An 18956-nucleotide genomic window follows, 5' to 3' on the forward strand; every position below is an offset into this window, starting at 1 on the left:
AAAAAAAAAAGTAACAGCAAAGTTAGCCCAATTTCTTTTGTTTTAATGTGAAAGATAATGTTACGCCGCGAGAACCGTGAGAGAATCGTTATCTATCTTCTAAGCGAAAAAATTGTGATTCTCATTTTAGCCAGAATCGTGCAGCTCTGACACATACTGAACCGTACAGTATATGATGCCTCACTGATATATGTGTATCTATCTTTGTGCTGGAGACGCACCACACAGCGTGCTCCCAGCACAGAGACCGAAGTCTCAGCGGGACCCCCGGGTCACATACTAACGATCGGGACTCGGATTGGCTATCACAGTAATCAGTCACTGTGAAGCCCGCCCCTGTGTTTTTCTCACTGTGAAAGGAGAGGAAAGATACATCCTTGCAGAGAGAAAAAAAATAATAAATAAATAAAATAATAATAATAATAATAATAATAATAATAATAATAATAATAATAATAATAATAATAAATACCTAGATCAAGGTTTGATATAGGTCAGTGCCAGGGTTAGTGTTTGGGTCAAGTAAGGGTCAAAGGTCAAGGTCAGAGTCAGTATATTTTTAAAAGGATTTAAAAAAAATGAAAACACATTTTTTAAAATTAGTATCAGTGTCAAACAACATATGCATATTTGGTATTGCTGCAATGGTCAGTAGAAGGGAAATGTATTTTGGGTTGTTTTTTGGTGGTAGATGGTAGTAACAATAAATATACAGCTACATTTAAAAACAATTTTTTTTTTTTACTATTTAGGGCCAGTTTTCCTTTGATCTTGAAATAAAATAAATAAAAAACAAGGAGATATACACTACCATTTACCACCAAATGAAAGCCCATTTTTTCCTGAAGAAAACAAGGTATAATCCATCTAGATACAGTTATGATGATCTGTATGGTTTTACTAACTGCTAAATTGTGCTTATGCATTAACATTTGTTTTACCCTTAAGCAGGAAGGGGTTAATATTTCTTGTTTTAGTATGTATAATGTCTGGCTTCTGACATATATGCTATAATAAGTCTCCAGGCCAATAGTTATAGCTTCAATGTTCTAACTATTTAATCTCTCCCGCAAAGTAGGAGTTCTTATACTCACCACTTCAGTATTATACCTTGTTCATTGTTATTGAAAGCTGACAGGGTTGTTTTAAAGGGAACCTTTTGAAATATAATAGGAGTTGTAATTTTATTATCATTATATTTATTTGATGTCATTATTATCCTTAAATGGGTTGTAAAGGTAAAACAATTTTTCCCTAAATAGCTTCCTTTACCTTAGTGCAGTCCTCCTTCACTTACCTCATCCTTCCATTTTGCTTTTAAATTTCCTTATTTCTTCGGAGAAATCCACACTTCCTGTTCTTCTGTCTGTAACTGCACACCGTAATGCGAGGCTTTCTCCCTGGTGTGGAGTGTCATGCTCGCCCATTCCCTTGGACTACAGGAGAGTCAGGACACCCACTAACACACAGCTCCTTTCTCTATCTGCAACATAGAGAGCGTCCCGACTCTCCTGTAGTCCAAGGGAGGGTGCGAACATGACACTCCACACCAGGGAGAAAGCCTTGCATTACTGTGTGGAGTTACAGATAGAAGAACAGGAAGTGAGGATTTCTCAGAAGAAATAAGGACATTTAAAAGCAAAATGGAAGGATGAGGTAAGTGAAGGAGGACTGCACTAAGGTAAAGGAAGCTATTTAGGGAAAAAATTTTTTACTTTTACAACACCTTTAAGTAACTAATATGTGGTAAGTAACATGGACCAAGTCTGTAGATAGTGAACTGTTTGGACACCTGACCAACATAGCTGTTTCTGGTCAGTAAGTTAATATGTTGTTAAGTGAGGAGAAGTACAGATACTGCCTTTTTAACTTGAACTCTAAACAGCATTGGCAGCTTTCATGTTTCTATCATGGCAATAATTCAATCCATGCAATAAAATGCCAGGGATCGGCTCACCTGTGAGTCTATAAAGAGAATTAAAATGTACAGTGTATATTTGCCACACATGAATCAATGTTTAATTTTTTATTATTGCAGTTATTAACTGTATATCTTGTTACATTATTTTCCATTTACTGAAACTAATTGCAATTCAGATCTAAAAGAGGAATCATTTTGTATAGATTTTATTTAATTGGAAATGTTTCCATACTTTAAATTAGCAAAGCAAAACTAAAACAAGTTTATATGATTATACCATGGAAGCTAAAAGGCCATCACAATAACTGTACTTTCCCCACCTTTTTAATTCAATATTTTTTTGCAGATTAGACTGAAGGATCGGAACAATTGGTTTTGTGTGTGTGTGTTTGTGTGTGTGCACTAGGGATGAGCTTCGTGTTCGAGTCGAACGTATGTTCGACTCGAACATCGTATGTTCGATCGTTCGTCGAATTAAAAACAAAACGGGTCGTTCGCGCCAAATTCGAGTGACGCGCCACGGCCCATAATTCATGATTGGACAAGCATGCACTATGACCCGCATGCTTGGCCAATCACAGTGTGCAAAAAACGGAGAGCCATAATTGGCCAAAGCCAGGGTGGCTTTGGCCAATTATGGCTTAGGGGGTTTAGTACACGCCCCACACTTTAAAAGTGTGTAGTGTGTTGCGGCAGTTAACAGAGAGAGACAGAGAGAGTGTCATTTTTTGCAGGTAGATAGAGCAGGCAGGCTAGTCAGTTAATGTTACAGTGTGTAGAGGATATATATACATCCCAGGTGTTGTACATATATTTATACACTGTATAGCTTAGCTAGATCAGTTCTTCCTAAACTACTGGCAGGCAGGTGACTGTGCTATTTAAAGACGTTATCACAGGCATACTATAGACACCCAGCAGGTACAATATGCAGGAGCAGTGATTTTAATGATGCTTAAATAAAAAAAATTAAACAAATTAAAAATTCCTTTAAATATTGTACCTGCTGGGTGTCTATAGTTTTCCTGTGAAATTGTCTTTGAGAACCCGGGTCTTGCCTGAGGGAACATGTATCAATGGAAAAAAAGTTTTAAAAACGGTCGTTTTTTCAGGAGTCCTGCTCCTGAAAAAAATACAGTTTTTTAAACTTTTTTTCCATTGATACATGTTTCCTGGGGCAAGACCCGGGTTCTCAAAGACGTTTTACGACAATAACTTGCATATTAGGCTTTAAAATGAGGACTTTTGAATTCGAAGTTTGAGTCCCATTGACGACAATGGGGTTCTAAATGTTCGTGCGAACGTTCGGTCCGTTCGAAGGTTCTGGTGCGAACCGAACAGGGGGGGGGGCTTGTGTTAGGGTCATCCCTAGTGTGCACCAGCAGTGGACATTTCAGAATGCAGTTGAACACTACTTACAGTATATAAAAGACAAAACTACTTTTGACAACAATTATCCTAAAGGTTATTCTCATTGAAACCTTCCTAATACTACATTTCTTTATGGAAACATCTTCTGCATTGGGAGATGCTCTCTGCACATTGCTGCTATGCAAGTGACAGATTTGTATTTACCAGGAGGGACTCTGCAACAACATATGGTGAGGGACTTCAAAGCCCTCATAAATATACTCTCTGATGATGCAGGTGCATTACGTTTGTGAGAAAAAGACTGTGAACCCATATGGATTTTTTTTGGTTACCCAATTTTCACAACCGCTGGTGTGCAATATGGCTCAATAAAATTATTTCAGGGAACTTTTAAAGTGTTCACAAATTTATTTCTACAGCTGTAGCTTTTAGATCCATTCATTTAAAATCTGATCATATCTGCATTTTGTAATAAAGCAGATTAAAATAATTTGAATGAACTGATTTTGTATAAAAGTCTATTTTTTTTTTATAACTCAACCATTTTCGTTAGACAGATGTATACATTGAATGGGAAATCAGTCTGTTTGCCACTAATGATAAGTGAAGGAGACTGAAGAAAGGGGGGAGAAACAACTGATTGCTGTCTGCAAGTTAAGTTAATTTGCTGGCGTATGCTCGCATCAGTGCAATTTACGTGTAACATCCTAGTTTGATTAATGTTATCCCTATAATTATGTTTTACAATAACATGCACTACATCTGAATAATAATGTGCTAATTTTGTATATGATTTATATGAATGTTGTGTGTGTGTTCCCCACAAGGCTCTTGAATTTACAGCACCTGCGTTTTATAAATATCATCGGGATGAAAGCACAAGGCGAAAGCCAGACAAATAGATGAGCACTATCATCAAGAACAGAGAGACCATAAAACCTGACTAGATGTAGGAGATAAAAGAATATTACAAATTTTGGAATTTCTCTAAGTTTCATTTGGTATTTAAGGGTATTAAAAAGGTACCCATCAGCTTTTCACATTTGATTATATTATGCATTTATAGGTGCATATAACTCCTGCACGCGCCACAGAAATCGCATTCCCAATGGTCTGGAGGTGCAGTGTCACCAGTAGGTGAAACAAGTCATTATCAGGATCATTGCAATGCTTATGCTTAAGCAAACATGCAAATACAGCAGCTGTTGCCTTCTTGGGAAAACAGTGCTTAGTGCATTGATAATAACACATCTGCTTTCATTTCTGCTTTTCTTTATAAACGTGACTTTGAGTTAAAGTAGACCTAAACTCTAACTACCATTTAATGGTACATTTAAAAAGCAGCTTTATGGCTGTACCATTTCCATATTGTTGCTTTAAAAAAGAATAAGGAGAGCTCATGCGTGAGATCACTGATGGCAGGTCTACTAGCGCAAAAATACCTGCTATCTTTGACTTGGTATGACTTGAGATCTGCAGAATCACAAATAGACCATGCACTGAACACAATGATCAACAAATTAATGTGATGTCCCAAAAGGCTCGCCAACTCAATATCCAGACCAATTGCAAAATATCTCTCCAAAGAGACCTAAGAGATTGGCCAGTGGACCTCTGACCTAGGAGCCCCCCTTCACTCCACAGTGGAGTGTCATGCCCATGATGTTGCAGCCCTGTGGTAAGAGAAGGGTTCCCTCAGTGAGCATTAACCCCTCATTAAATGATTTTACTCCATCCCAAATTTTTGGAGAAATTTTAAGAGGGTTCAAAACTGGCAGGCTGACCATTTATTATTCATTTAACCTCCTGGGCGGTGTTCCCGAGTCTGACTCGGGTGAGATTTTTGGGCTAGGATCGGTAACCCCGAGTCAGACTCGGGCTCGCCTCGCTGGATGTACAGGGAGTTTTACTTACCTTGTCCCTGGATCCAGCGATGCCACCGCGCTGTGTGAGCGAGCGGGACCTCGCTCAATTCACACAGTGCCTCCGTGTGACGCCGATCTCCGTTCCCTGCGACGTTACGACGCACGGGGACGGAGAACGGCGCCAAATTCAAAAAAGTAAACAAACACTATACATACAGTATACTGTAATCTTATAGATTACAGTACTGTATGTAAAAAAAACACACCCCCCTTGTCCCTAGTGGTCTGTCCTGTGTCATGCATGTCATTTTATATAATTAAAACGTTTCTTTCTGCCTGCAAACTGTAGATTAGCAACCAAAAGTGTCCCTTTATGTCAAAAATAGTTTTAGATCAGCTAAAAAACAGCAATAATAAATTATAATCACTTGCAGAATTGTGCGATAGCGATTTGTGGGGAAATTCGTCATAAAAAAAAAAAAATAATGACAGCAACAATTCTGCAACTGAGCAAATTTCAGTGATTTTGATTTGATTACATTATTGAATAATTTTTATTATAATTATATTATTATTTGTTATAATTATTTATAATTATTTATTATATTATAATTTATAATTTTGTTTTTAAAAAAATGTCATACCCGGGATGCCTATTAGAATCTTGTTTGGTCAGATTTAAGTGAGTTATTTCTAAAAATGACAGACCTACAATATAAAACGCCAAATTTCCTTGCAAATAATGGTACCGCTTTCAGCATGTTTTTTCTGAAAGAATCATACCGCCAGGGAGGTTAATGTTGCCATCCTATATTCTCTGCAGTAAATTTGAAAGGTGCTCATCCTTCAGCTTGCACTTTTTGCTTGCTGGAACTTAGACAGTGTGGTTGGGCATTTATGCTGGTGATTTGCAACTATCACTGGATGAGATCCACTGATTGAGTCTGCCTGAGCTGCATAGTGGGTGTGAGACCCTTAATTACACGCGCTTAATGATCCCCTGTCATAAGGGATCAAGGCAAGTCGGTAAGGAGCCATTGTTATTCATTGGTGGAGGATTTATCACCTTTGTTTGGACACGTTTTTTCATCAGATGTTGGATCTTGGCACAGAGCACGGGTGTACAGCATTCATTGGTTAAGCACTTATGGACTATGGGCCAGATTCAGAAAGGACTTACGACGGCGCAGCGCCATGTACGCCGTCGTAAGTCCTAATCTGGCCCGTCGTATCTATGCGACTGATTCTTAGAATCAGTTACGCTTTGATATCCTATAGATCCGACAGGTGTAAGTCTCTTACGCCGTCGGATCTAAACTGCAATTTTTTTTTCCCCGCTAGGTGGCGCTTCCGTCGATTTCCGCGTCGAGTATGCAAATTAGCTACATACGCGAATTCCCGAACGTACGCGCGGCCGACGCAGTAAAGTTACTACGTTTACGTTAGGCTTTTCCCAGCGTATAGTTGCCCCTGCTATATGAGGCGCAGCCAATGTTAAGTATGGCCGTCGTTCCCGCGTCAAAATTTTAAAAGTTACGTTGTTTGCGTAAGTCGTCCGTGAATGGGGCTGGACGTCATTTACGTTCACGTCGAAACCAATGATGTCCTTGCGACGTCATTTGGAGCAATGCACACTGGGATATTTTAGGGACGGCGCATGCGCAGTTCGTTCGGCACGGGGACGCGCTTCATTTAAATGATACATGCCCCCTACCTGCCAAATTTGAATTCCGCCGGGTGATTTACGCTACACTGCTGCAACTTTACAGGCAAGTGCTTTGTGAATAAAGCACTTGCCTGAAAAACTTGCGCTGTCGTAACGTAAATCGTATACATTATGCCGCAGCACAGATACGCCAGCTGTACCTGAATCTGGCCCCAAATCGCTGTTCTTTTTTTAACATAGAACCCTATTTATATTGGTTTTGATGTTCATTTTTAATTTTAGTAACACATTAATATTGGCACATGTTCATTGATTGGCACGTGATTGCTTTAAATGGCAACTGATGTTTTTTAAAATGTTTATTTTATGTTGATACATTATTGATATGATATCATATGTCATCAGTTACATATATGCATATTATCAACTTTGTTCTTCTGACATTCTTAATTTGGTGATTTTTTTGTTTACGTTTTCACCTGGTTAAGGGGTAGCGCGATTTTTTCCTTTTTATTATTTTGTTCTTGTACCGATTGTTTACATGATAATCGCAGCTCGCAAATTGAACATACTGTAATCCGTGTTACAGTTGTTTCTCCTTTTTTTTTTTTTTTTAGCACAGTTTTTTTTTTTCACTTGAATACATACCCTGTTGAAAGAAATTGGGTGAAATCATTCACTGAGATCTCCAATTAGAACTTCCAAGCGAAGATTTCAAAAACTCCAAGTAAAAAAGAAATATCATTCAAATGTGCTTGCTTAGACCCAGTGATATGCAGTCATGGGTTGAAAATTATTCTCCTCTAGTCTTTGGCCTGTAGTACATATGCTTCCCCTGGTCTTTTTGGATCCCCCCTTTTCCAATTCCCTATCCTCATTCCCAATCACCAAAATCGCATATAACATATTAATTTAACTTTAATAATTTCCAATGTTTGTAAATCTGGAGCTTTCATTAAAACAATACTTGGTGATCCTGCCATGGTGGTCCTCATTCAGACATGCTCTGTTGAAGGGTGACATTTTGTCCCTGTCTTCCAATTGTACTACCATGTCTCACCCGGTCATACCAACTTCTGATGGAGACTACAAGTAGCCATTTCAACACACATTACTCAGTCATGGTCCATTGTTGTCTCCATCTGAAACCCTGGCACAAAAAAAAAACCGCTATGCCGTCATCACTGGAGTGCATGTAGATAGTAAGTGGCTATAAAGAGATTGCAGGAGATCAGAAGCACCGAGATGGCACAAAGTATAAGAAAAAAAGAAAGATTAAAATTAATTGTGGCCTATAAAATAGTAAGGCCCCATACACACGAGAGGATTTATCCGCGGATACGGTCCACCGGACCGTTTCCGCGGATAAATCCTTTCGAGGATTTTCGAGGATTTTGATCCGATGGAGTGTACTCACCATCGGATCGAAATCCGCGCCGAAATCCCATCGTGATGACGTGTCGCCCCGTCGCCGCGATGATGACGCGGCGACGTGCGCGACTCTGTCATATAAGGAATTCCACGCATGCGTCGAATCATTACGACGCATGCGGGGGATTGATTCGGACGGATTGATCCGGTGAGTCTGTACAGACCAGCGGATCAATCCGTTGGGATGGATTCAAGTGGATAGATTTGAAAGCATGTCTTCAAATTTTTATCCGCTGGAAATCCATCCCAGGGGATAAAAATCCGCGGAAACAGATCCGCTGGATTGTACACACCAGGGGATCTATCCGCTGGAGCCGGTCCGCGGATCAATTCCAGCGGATGGATCCTCTCGTGTGTATAGGGCCTAAGACTACTAGCATTTTCAAAATGGAATCAGCAAATGTACTGTAGCCCTATATATTCCTAAATGCGGTACTATCAGCTGAGTAGGTTTTCCATAACAAGGAACACAGTATAATATAATAATATATAATATAATATATAGTATATATATATAGCATGTATTTTCTTATAATACATATTACTAGCATGTGAATGTAAAGGACAAATGATGCACACTATTAGGTAGATTCACAAAGAGTTAGGCCGGCTTATCTACAGATAAGCCGACCTAACTCTGAATCTAAGCCGGCCTATGTTTAAGTGTATTCTCAAACAGAGATACACTTAAAGGGACACTAAAGGAATTTTTTTTTTTAGCTAAATAGCTTCCTTTACCTTGCTGCAGTCCTGGTTTCATGTCCTCATTGTTCGTTTTTGCTTTGATGTTGCTGTAAATCCTCTCTGTTTTGGACACTTCCTGGTTGCCTGTTTCCTGATAACCACAGTATTGGGAGATTTCTCACGGTGGTCACTAATCAAGGAGCTGTGTGTAAAACGAAACTGGATTGGTGCTGAGGAGTTTTAGACAAAGTATCACTGCTCTCTATTGGCTGACTGCCCTCTAGTGGCTCTCTGTACATCAGAGAACCAGCAAACAACACCAAAAACGAAACTACACTGCAGGCACATTATATGATTGTTTTTTTATCAATTTTTAATCATTTTTAAAAGGAATCAGTTAACTATTATGTCTCTATGCCCTGTAAACAGTCAATTCAGCTAAAAAAAAAATTTCCTTTAGTGACCCTTTAAACATATCTAAGATAGGCTGGCTTGCGCCATTCTATCTTAGGTTGCAATGTTTCTTTTGGCCGCTAGATGGCGCTTCCATTGCGGCCGGCCTAGATTATGTAGGTGATAATGAGGGGATACGCCGATTCACGACGATTCACGAGCGTACGCCGGGCCTACACCGTCGCATTACGTTGTTTCCGTATGCGATAGGCCGCCTAAAGTTATTCCATCTATGAAGTGGAATAACAATGTTAAGTATGGCCGCCGTTCCCGCCGCGAGGTTTGAATTTTTTACGTTGTTTGCGCAAGTCGTCCACGAATCGGGAGTTATGTCGTTTACGTCCGCGTCGTAATCAATAGGCCCGTACGGCCTACTTAGCCGCAATGCGCACTGGGAAATGTAGTCGCCCGGCACATGCGCAGTGTCTAAAAACGTCAAAAACGTGAGGTCAAGCCTCATTTCCATAATACTCGCCCCCCTCCCAGTCATTTGAATTAGGCGCGCTTACGCCCGCTCGTTTTAGGCTACGCCGCCGAAAATTTGAAGGTAAGTGGTTTGAGAATCACTAATAGCCCAAAAAATGTACGGCGGTGTAGCCTAAAAAGACTAGGCTAGGCCGTCCTAATTTTAGGCCATTCTATGTGAATCTACCCATTTATATATATATCGATATCTATATCTATATCTATATCTATATATATATATATATATATATACACACATGTATGTTTACTTGAGAAAAGCAACTAACTGTTCTCCTGCAAAAGATGACTACTTTCACATTTGACGTTTGTTGGGCAATTCCCAACATGACAATTTCTTTAAAAGTTACCCAGCATGTTACAAGAAGATTTTGTCACACTCCCGGGTGTGTTGTCTTAATAAGAAACCAGCACATTAGAAGGAACTTTGTTTCCCAGTGGCTTCTACTAATAAGTCCTTTCGGCAAAGTTCAGTCCAGCAGAATGAGGAAGCGACAATTATTGATATTGTGCAGGGACGGGGAAAAGATAGCGAGTTACTTACAGCTTAATGACTGCACAGGTCGGCAGGGCTGGGATTACTCTCTTTGTTGTAGATGTTAATTTCTTGATATTGTTGTTTTTTGACAGCAAGTGGATGTTACTTGTAATGAAAGTGTCTGATGGGCTAGTTGTCAGTCAAGTTGAAAACAAGTATGCTGTCTTTATGTGTACAAGACTACACATACAGTTAGAGTTAGAATTAGAATACATACCTTGATTATCTTTACAAACTTTCTTAAAGTTTGTACAGACTCCATGGCAGCATACTTTTGGGTAGCCCCACCCTTGATCCTACCCCATAGGACCCCACTCCCATACATTTTCAGGCTGAGCCAGAGGCCACATTCCTTTTTTTGTCCTCCTCTCTCTCCAATTTTATATACATTTTCATGGCTTCTGGAAGTATCTTGGCCAGGTCTCGTGCGGGACAGCTGTGCAGATGTCGGGAGCATCCTGTGGTATCCAGAACTCTTCCAGCATGGTCACTGAGTCCCCAGCTATCAGCAGGGTGGTGTTATGGCACACATATGTGAAAGGTCGATGAATACAGAGTGGGCCCTTCCATCAGTGGGTGATTGCATTGGCTGGGAGCCCTGCTATTAGTGGGTGACTATTAAGTATGCCTATTACAGAAACAGCAGCTGAAATCCTTCCTCTGGGATCTGGGTCCCAGGAGGACATGCTATGCATACTAGCTCATTATGCCTTTCTCTTGCAGGTTAATTTTCCCCGTTTTTTTTGGGGGGAGGGGGGGTTTACTTCCTCTTTAATTATATTATTATCTATTCCATCATAGTCTATCCTATTCTATTTTTTTCTATTCTATTCTTTGCTATTCTGTTCTTCTCTTATGTATTTGAATTCAAATTTATTCTATTGAAATTCGAATTTCAGAAGATGGTTATATTCTTTTTATTTTATTCTATATCTTTTTTATTCTATTATTTTCTATATTTTTGGATTCTGTTCCTTTATTTAAATTTTGTTATTTCGGATTTGTTTAAACTCTGTATACACCCCAGTTTCCAAATATAAATTTGGAACGAAACAAAATGCATATGTCTAGTAAATGTCTGCCAAATGAAATAAGACTGCAGTGAAGGTCAAGAGTCAGTGCCTAACTCCAAAGAGGTTTGCTCCTGCAGTTCCCTTCTTGGAGTCCAGAAATAATTGAAGAGAGAAAGAGATTCCTTAACCAAGAAGTCAGCAAAGAGCTGGGGGAGAGGTTGTTTACTGGTCATTTTCAGATTGTGCCACCCATACATATCTTATGGGCACCTGGTTGCTCCTCTTCTGATAGGAGAAAAACAAAATATCCCCCTACTAGAAATTGGACTTTTTAGGCTCAAAAAGTGTACATTTGTATTCAGTATTTAAAACATAAAATATTTAATCAGTATCAAAAAGATTTTTGTGCAATATTAAAATATATGTACATATCAAAAAAATATATTGTAAAATGGAGAGTATAATATACCCCAATATTAACAGAGGTCATTTGTACTATCATTTACACCTATGCTTAAACCAATCCAACACGTTTCAGAGTGCTTAAACCCCTTCCTCAGGGAAAGTTTAGCAATTGTTGTGCATGTGGTCTAAAAGATGAAACATGTATATATATATATATATATATATATATATATATATATGTACATTTTTGTACACATGGCATCATTCAGGACCCAGAATGGGAAAGGCTACATTACTTACAGTGTCTCCATGAACAGTGACAAGAAAACGATCATAGGATAAAAACAATTAGAAGGATTGAGAGTGTCTGTCTGGCAGAGTCAGCAGAGCCAGAAAAATGGGGTACGTAGGAAAGTGGATGGCTTGCTCATGCAGCAGTGGTTCAAGCTAGCACGCACTGGGATCACCTAGCATTGGCAGAGAGAGACACACATATAATAATTATTAACTAGTGGGTATATTGAAATAGCTGTGCCCATTCTTGTTCATCTCTTACAATTTCTCATCCTGGGAGGAAGAGACTGATCAGGCTTGGTTATTTTTCTCTAAGCTAATATCTATACATCCTACAAAAGGATTTAAATAATGCTTGTTAAATTTGCACTGCTTTCTTAGAGGGTAGATCTCTGCAGTCCATACTGCATTGCCATCTGAGGTGGCTCCGGAATCCTATGAGAACAAAATATATGTTTTTTCCATATGCAGGACCACTAAGGATAACTATTTCCATGCCATGGATACTGGAATACTTTGAGCATGCTCACAATCTACAGATTTGCTCAGAGTTTTAGGACATATTTGTCACTCTCTCTAGCAGAACCAACAGGACAGAGATATCATCCAGAATTATCACTGGATGGGTCTAGCCAATAGGCATATAGGGCCATATTCTGAGTAAAGTTATGATGGAGTAACTCAGGATACTCCATCGTAACTCCCTTTTTTGACCCGTGTATTTATGCTCCTGATTCTCAGAATCAGTTTTGCATAGATACACTTAAGATCCGCCATCTGTAAGTCACTTACACTGGCGGATCTTAAATGCAATGACGCCGGCCGCCGCTAGATGGCATTTAAGTGAAGGAGTCATTTGCGTATGCAAATGATCCTTCTACGCCGATTCACGAACGAGTTCGCGTCGCGTAACCGTCGCTAACGTCGTTTGCGTAAGCGGAAACTTACCCCTGCTATATGAGGGGTAAGTTTCCGCAAGTCTCGCGTAGGCCATGTTACGGATGTCGTCGGGTCTCCGTCGTGTTTTTTCGTCGGATACGTCGTTTACGTAAGTCGTTCTTGAATACGACTTTACGTCAATGACGCACACGTCGGCGTCATTGACGTTTTCCGCCGAGAACTGGAGCATGCGCACTGGGCTTTTTGCAGCCCGGCGCATGCCCAGTTCTTTTGTATCGGGGGCGCGCTTCATTTGAATAGAAGCCGCCCCCTTGGAGATCCGCCAGGCTACGCCGGGACACTTACACTCCGCTGTCCCAACTTATGGAGCAAGTGGTTGGGGAATACAACACCTGCTCCAGTAAGTTGGGACAGCGGAGTGTAAGTGCCCTAAGCGAAGCTGGCGGATATTTACTCAGAATATGGCCCATAGAGCTTATGGCTTGGTTCCTACAGAAGCAGTGACAACACATGCAACCAGGAGTGTAGACTTTGTGGGGTCCTTGTGAAAGGGTGCCAGGAATATTTGTAGGGGGATAACATGTCTTCCATTAAGGCTGTTCTGGCTCAATGCGGGGTGCAGCTAACCATCTTATACATTACTTTTTAATTTCTCTCCATAAGGTTTCTGTTGGTTGACTGAAACCCTACTTTTTTTTCCGTAATTTCACTCTTGTTTTTTTTTTTTTTGCTACAGTAGTTAGTTCCCAAACATATGCTGAGTCTGTCAGGAAATGGAAATTTTCCTTTCAAATGTGTACCGTAATTTTCTTTGTGATGAACTCAATGGCAGTAGGAGTTCCCTCCCAGTGTCATGAGTAGGCTAGATTTGGAACACAGCCTCTGGCTTAGCCTGAAAATGTATGAGAGGGGAGTCCTATGGGATAAGAGCAAGAGCGGGGCTATCCAAATGTACGTTGCCATGAAGTCCATCAGGAAAGTTATTAGACGGTAAGTATTTGATAGGAAATTTTCAGCTGCATAGCCAAAACATTTTGTTTTGTTTTTGTTGAGTTGGGGAGTTCTAGGACCTCTGTCAAGTTTTGATTGCTGTCTGTGTCCCCATTAGATAGATTCCCTCACTCTATTTGTCCTGGTGAATATTGTCATTGAAACAGAAAATGATGGGAAATCCATCCACAAGACAATATCATAAAAACAGTAAACTGCAGCAAGCATATAATTCTATTTTTATTTGACTGCAGCAAACTGAAATCTGACTAGTTGCTATGGACTACTGCACAAGTGTATAGTCCTTTTACTTTGCAGTAGTCCATAGACCAGGGGAGTGCAGCCATAAATATTTTCGAACAATACACAATGCTTTAGATGACAATAAAATAGTAATTTATTTGCAGTAATTAACATGCAACTATATGTGGGCTGATAATTATGACTCTTATACAAAGCATAATGAATCAGTAATTGAATAAAAATTAAAATTTCAGCCTGGGATCACAACATTAAAATAATTGGTGGATGTGTAACATTATACAACTCTGTGCTTCATATCCAATACTTCAGAAATATAAGAAAATGTTAGGTTGATATCTTTGACGGGAGGAGGGAAGAGGGAGGGGCGTATGTGATTTTATTTTTAAATTAGAAATGTAAAAAACTGTTATTTGAGATTATCCAACAGTTGCAAATCAGAGTGATCCGAGTTGAATCTCATATAGAGTAAATCATTTTGGTTATCTATAATGTTTACGCACTTTTTATTATTATTAGTATTACTTTTTCTTATTTAGAAATGTTAGAAAATTGTATTTGAGAATATCCAACAGTTACAAGTCAGGCTGATCCAAGTTGAATTTCATATTATGTTAATTGTTTTGGTCATCTGTAGTAGTAGTTACTTTTTAAATGATTGTAATAAAAATAAATGTTTGTTGTTATTATCTATAAATTGTTGTTTTTATGACTCAGGCCCTGTACACACGAGGAGACATGTCTGATGAAATCGATCCGCGGACCGTTTTCATCGGACATGTCTCCTGGGATATTTTGGTCTGATGTGTGTACACACCATCAGACCAAAATCCCCGCGGACAGAGAACGCGGTGACGTGGCGGTGACGGTGACGCGGCGACGTGCGCAAACCAGGAAGTTCAATGCTTCCACGCATGCGTTGAATCAATTCGACGCATGCATGGGATTTCGGTCCGCTGGTTAGACGTAATAACCAGTGGACATGTCCGATTAGGCGTACTAACCATAGGACATGTCCGAAGGACATGTTTCCAGCGGACAAGTTTCTAAGCATGCTTAGAAACTTTTGTCTGCTGGAAACCTGTCCGCTAGGCCGTACACACGGTCGGACATGTCCGCGGAAACTGGTCTGCGAACCAGTTTCAGCGGACATGTCTCCTCGTGTGTACGGGGCCTCAGAGTTAAAATATCACTATAGTCATTTTTTTTATAGGTAACATATGTGTGATTAAGAATGATTTGGATGATATTTTGTGTTAAACTAATATGTCTTTGTTTTTTGCTTTACAGAATGGGTAAAAGAGAGATACAAAGCTTTATCAGATGGGTACTGGTTCTCACGCTTTGCCTTTTAACCCTATGGGGAAGGATAGCATCAGCATCAACACATCACAGAATTCATTCAGGTAGGCCTTTTTACCAGATTAATGCTGAGTCATATAATGCTACTTACCGACTGCCAATCAAAAGGCCTAATTGACCTTTTTCAGCAACTTAACGTGGACAGTGCAAGGTACACTTATCTTACCAAATACTATTAATAGGTATAAAAATGTACCTTTAAAGAAAAAAGACAAGGTTATTTTTACCTCACTCCTTGTATACAAAACGTGGTACCCAAAGAAGGATAACATCACACCCCTTTCTGCTAGATCCCTAAGAATACAGAGCAGTCGAAATCTCACAAGTAAACACTTTTGCACAGAACTAGAGTGTCTTCTCGTGAGATTTCACTTGCCCTGAATTTCCCAGGAATCGTCCCAGAAGAACAGTGATATCACACCCAGTCATGAAGAAGACAGTAGTAAAGTAAATGTAATCTTTTTTTTAATATACACCTACTAACCCTGCTTTGTAAAGGGAGAGGGGGCCCAGGCAATGTGAGCAAACCTTGCATTTTACTGCAAGGTCTGCTTTGAGGATTTCATGGAAAACATACCAATAATGCATATTTTACATTAAAGCTGAACACCAGGAATTATACAAAAATCGCCCTTGCAATGCCCTCCCCCCCTGCACTGCAAGGGCTAAATGTTTGCTAAGTAAAGGAATATGGTGTAGCAATTACCTTATACCTTACTCCGGTAGGCTTTGGGCAATAACATCTTCTCTCGGATGCCTTAGACTGAGGGCAGGAGTGAGTGTCTTATGGAAGAGTCTTTGGGGGACCAGTCACACAGATGGAGGTAGCCTGGTGGAGTGAAGAATAAGGTTTTCCAGCGTTTTCCTCTACCCCTAGACATAACAAGCATTTAATGCTTCCAGTGCTGGGGAATGGGGGGGGGGGGTGGGGTGTAGGGGGTGGTGTGTGAATGGTCATTACATGGGTAGTTTTTTTTTGTCTTTAACAAATGGTATGTACGATTCAGTGTTGCTAAGTGATATTCATTTTCAAGTGTTTCCTATAGTATGTATAGGATGGAACATGATGGAAAACAGTTACTGTTTTATTTCTGATATTCAGTGTTCGCTACCAACAAAAAAACAAAATCCAGGAGCTAAGGAAATTTTACTGAGTATATCATTGATAGTTACCGTGCTTGATATTACTAGTCATGATGTGATAATTGTATTATCATGTAGCTGTGGTTTCTTGTTTTGTGCAAATGGAAATAAATTTGAGAAATGTTTTGATTATAGCAATGTTCCCCTGCAATGAAGATATTGTATGTTAAAAGCTGTAACAAAATGTATTTTGAAAAAGACTTGGAAATGTGCCCAACAAATGTTTTTCAACTGTTTTCACTTCTCTGTTGAGAGTTGATTGTGGTTTAATGATGATATCCTATTAGTTTTAACTAAGACACTTTCTATCTTTTGCCAAAGGGCAGTGTTTCTTGACTGTATTGATATTGTACCTCTCATGGGAGTAAGTTCCTCTATTTCATGGACCACGGACAAATTTATACTTCCTGCATCCCTAGGCAAGTTATCTTGTGCTGCCTCCCTCCAACCCTAGTGGGCTAGCCTTAATAACACACAAATAGGATCAGTTGCCAAAGCCACACAGAATATGCTAGGGGCGAGGATAAATAGAGACAATGACAGTTCACCCAGAACATATGAACTGTATACACTGCAAAAATTAATAAGCTGCAAAGAGTCACCAACAATGAACAAAAGCTTCAGTCTGGAACCTTTTAAAAACATAGGACTTTTAAAAACATTATGTGCTGGTGGCTATGTGCCCCCACTTTCCCCTCAGATCTGGTGCCTTCCCCTACAGTCTATGTTGTAGAAATCCAGTGTTTACCTATTAATTGCTTGTTAAATGAAAATTGTATTTAATATCAGCTTAAACTCTATATTGTAACAATGAAGTTTCTCTAACAACAAAAGTAGTAATCCAAATGCTCCTTTCATTGGCTAAGAACCTGTGTCTCAGAGGAAATGTAGTGGCTATGGAACTACATGGCAATATAATACACTACAAAGAGCTTGACAATGGAGCATGCCCTGAGTCCCATCTACCAGTGTGCATGCTCCAAAGCGCTGTTGCACCCCACTAGTGACCTCATCACACCCGGAACCGCGTTCCAGCCCACACCATCAGCCTGATCCAAGCCTCGATTTCATTCCCGTGGTCTCAGGGATCCTGCTGGCTAGGATTTCTCCCCCACAGCTGTTCAGAACACAGATCTGCAGTGAATGTGTCGATGGACTTGTGCCTTACTTCCTTAACTTCCATGTAAGTGGATAATGAACCTGTATCTCCTTTTTTTACAGTTCTAACCTAGAGGCGCCATTCTTTCTCTTATCATATAATACACTACAACCTGCCTAGCTGACTTACATTCCAGCTAGTGGAGGCGCCTGAGACTTGTAGCTGGAGATCCACTGGTCTGTCATTGGGCAAGAATTTTTAACACCATTTCCTAATTCTGTCAAAATCACTTAGTGCCCCTGTTCCTCATTCCAGCACCCGGGTGTTGGCTGTTGCTTTTCCTCCCTGTCTGTGTTCACCTGTTGACTGATTGATCTGGTCAGTCACCTGATATAAGCAAACTTAACACTCTATGCCTTGCTTGTAATAAAGACAGACTTACCTGCATTGTTCTAGCTCAAGCCCCCTGTTAGTTTGCCTTGTTTGTTGTTGAATCCCCTGTGTTTGACCCGGATGGACTGGACTATCCCCTGAACTTTGCCTGCCCTTTTACCTGTAGCGGATACTGGATTATCCCCTGAACTCAGCCTGCATTTACCTAAACTGTCTTTGAACCACGCTGTCTTATACTGCAAGTAATCTGTTGTTTGCTCTGTTTGAGTCTGCCCAGGTGTGCTGGCCAGACACTATAACATTGTGTTTAAGTCCTGGGGCAAACAAATCCTGGTAGGCCTACTTGCCTTAAGGGAAAGGGGGCTGCTATAGGTGAAGCGCACAGTAGCCAGCTATAGTGTCTTACCACCTGCGTTGGGGTAGATGTGACTAGTGGCACACACTAGGGTTGGTGTCACCGGGTAAGAAAACTATACCAAATATAGTCCTCCCTCAGTACAGACACCCATCCACCAAGTACAAACCCCCCTCCCGCAGTATAGATCCACCTCCTTCAGTACAGACCACCTCACTAAGTACAGACCCCCTCAGTACAGACACCCTACCTCAGTGCAGACCCCCCATCAGTACAGACACCCCCCACCTCAGTTGAGACCTCTCTATCAGTACAGACACCCCCACTTC

General features: G+C 40.1%; 1 protein-coding gene across 2 annotated transcripts in view; it reads left to right on the forward strand.

Moving 5' to 3' along the window:
• Positions 1 to 18956, forward strand: part of TAFA3 (TAFA chemokine like family member 3) — a 558411-nt gene that overhangs the window by 220058 nt on the left and 319397 nt on the right. For both annotated transcript variants that reach the window (XM_040337473.1, XM_040337474.1), the window contains exon 2: positions 15566 to 15681. In XM_040337473.1, the coding sequence (XP_040193407.1) occupies positions 15567 to 15681 (115 nt within the window). In that variant the 5' untranslated portion in view covers position 15566. The remainder of the gene's footprint in view (positions 1 to 15565; positions 15682 to 18956) is intronic.

The sequence above is a fragment of the Rana temporaria genome, chromosome 2, assembly GCF_905171775.1.
Source record: "Rana temporaria chromosome 2, aRanTem1.1, whole genome shotgun sequence".
Lineage (NCBI taxonomy): Eukaryota > Metazoa > Chordata > Amphibia > Anura > Ranidae > Rana > Rana temporaria.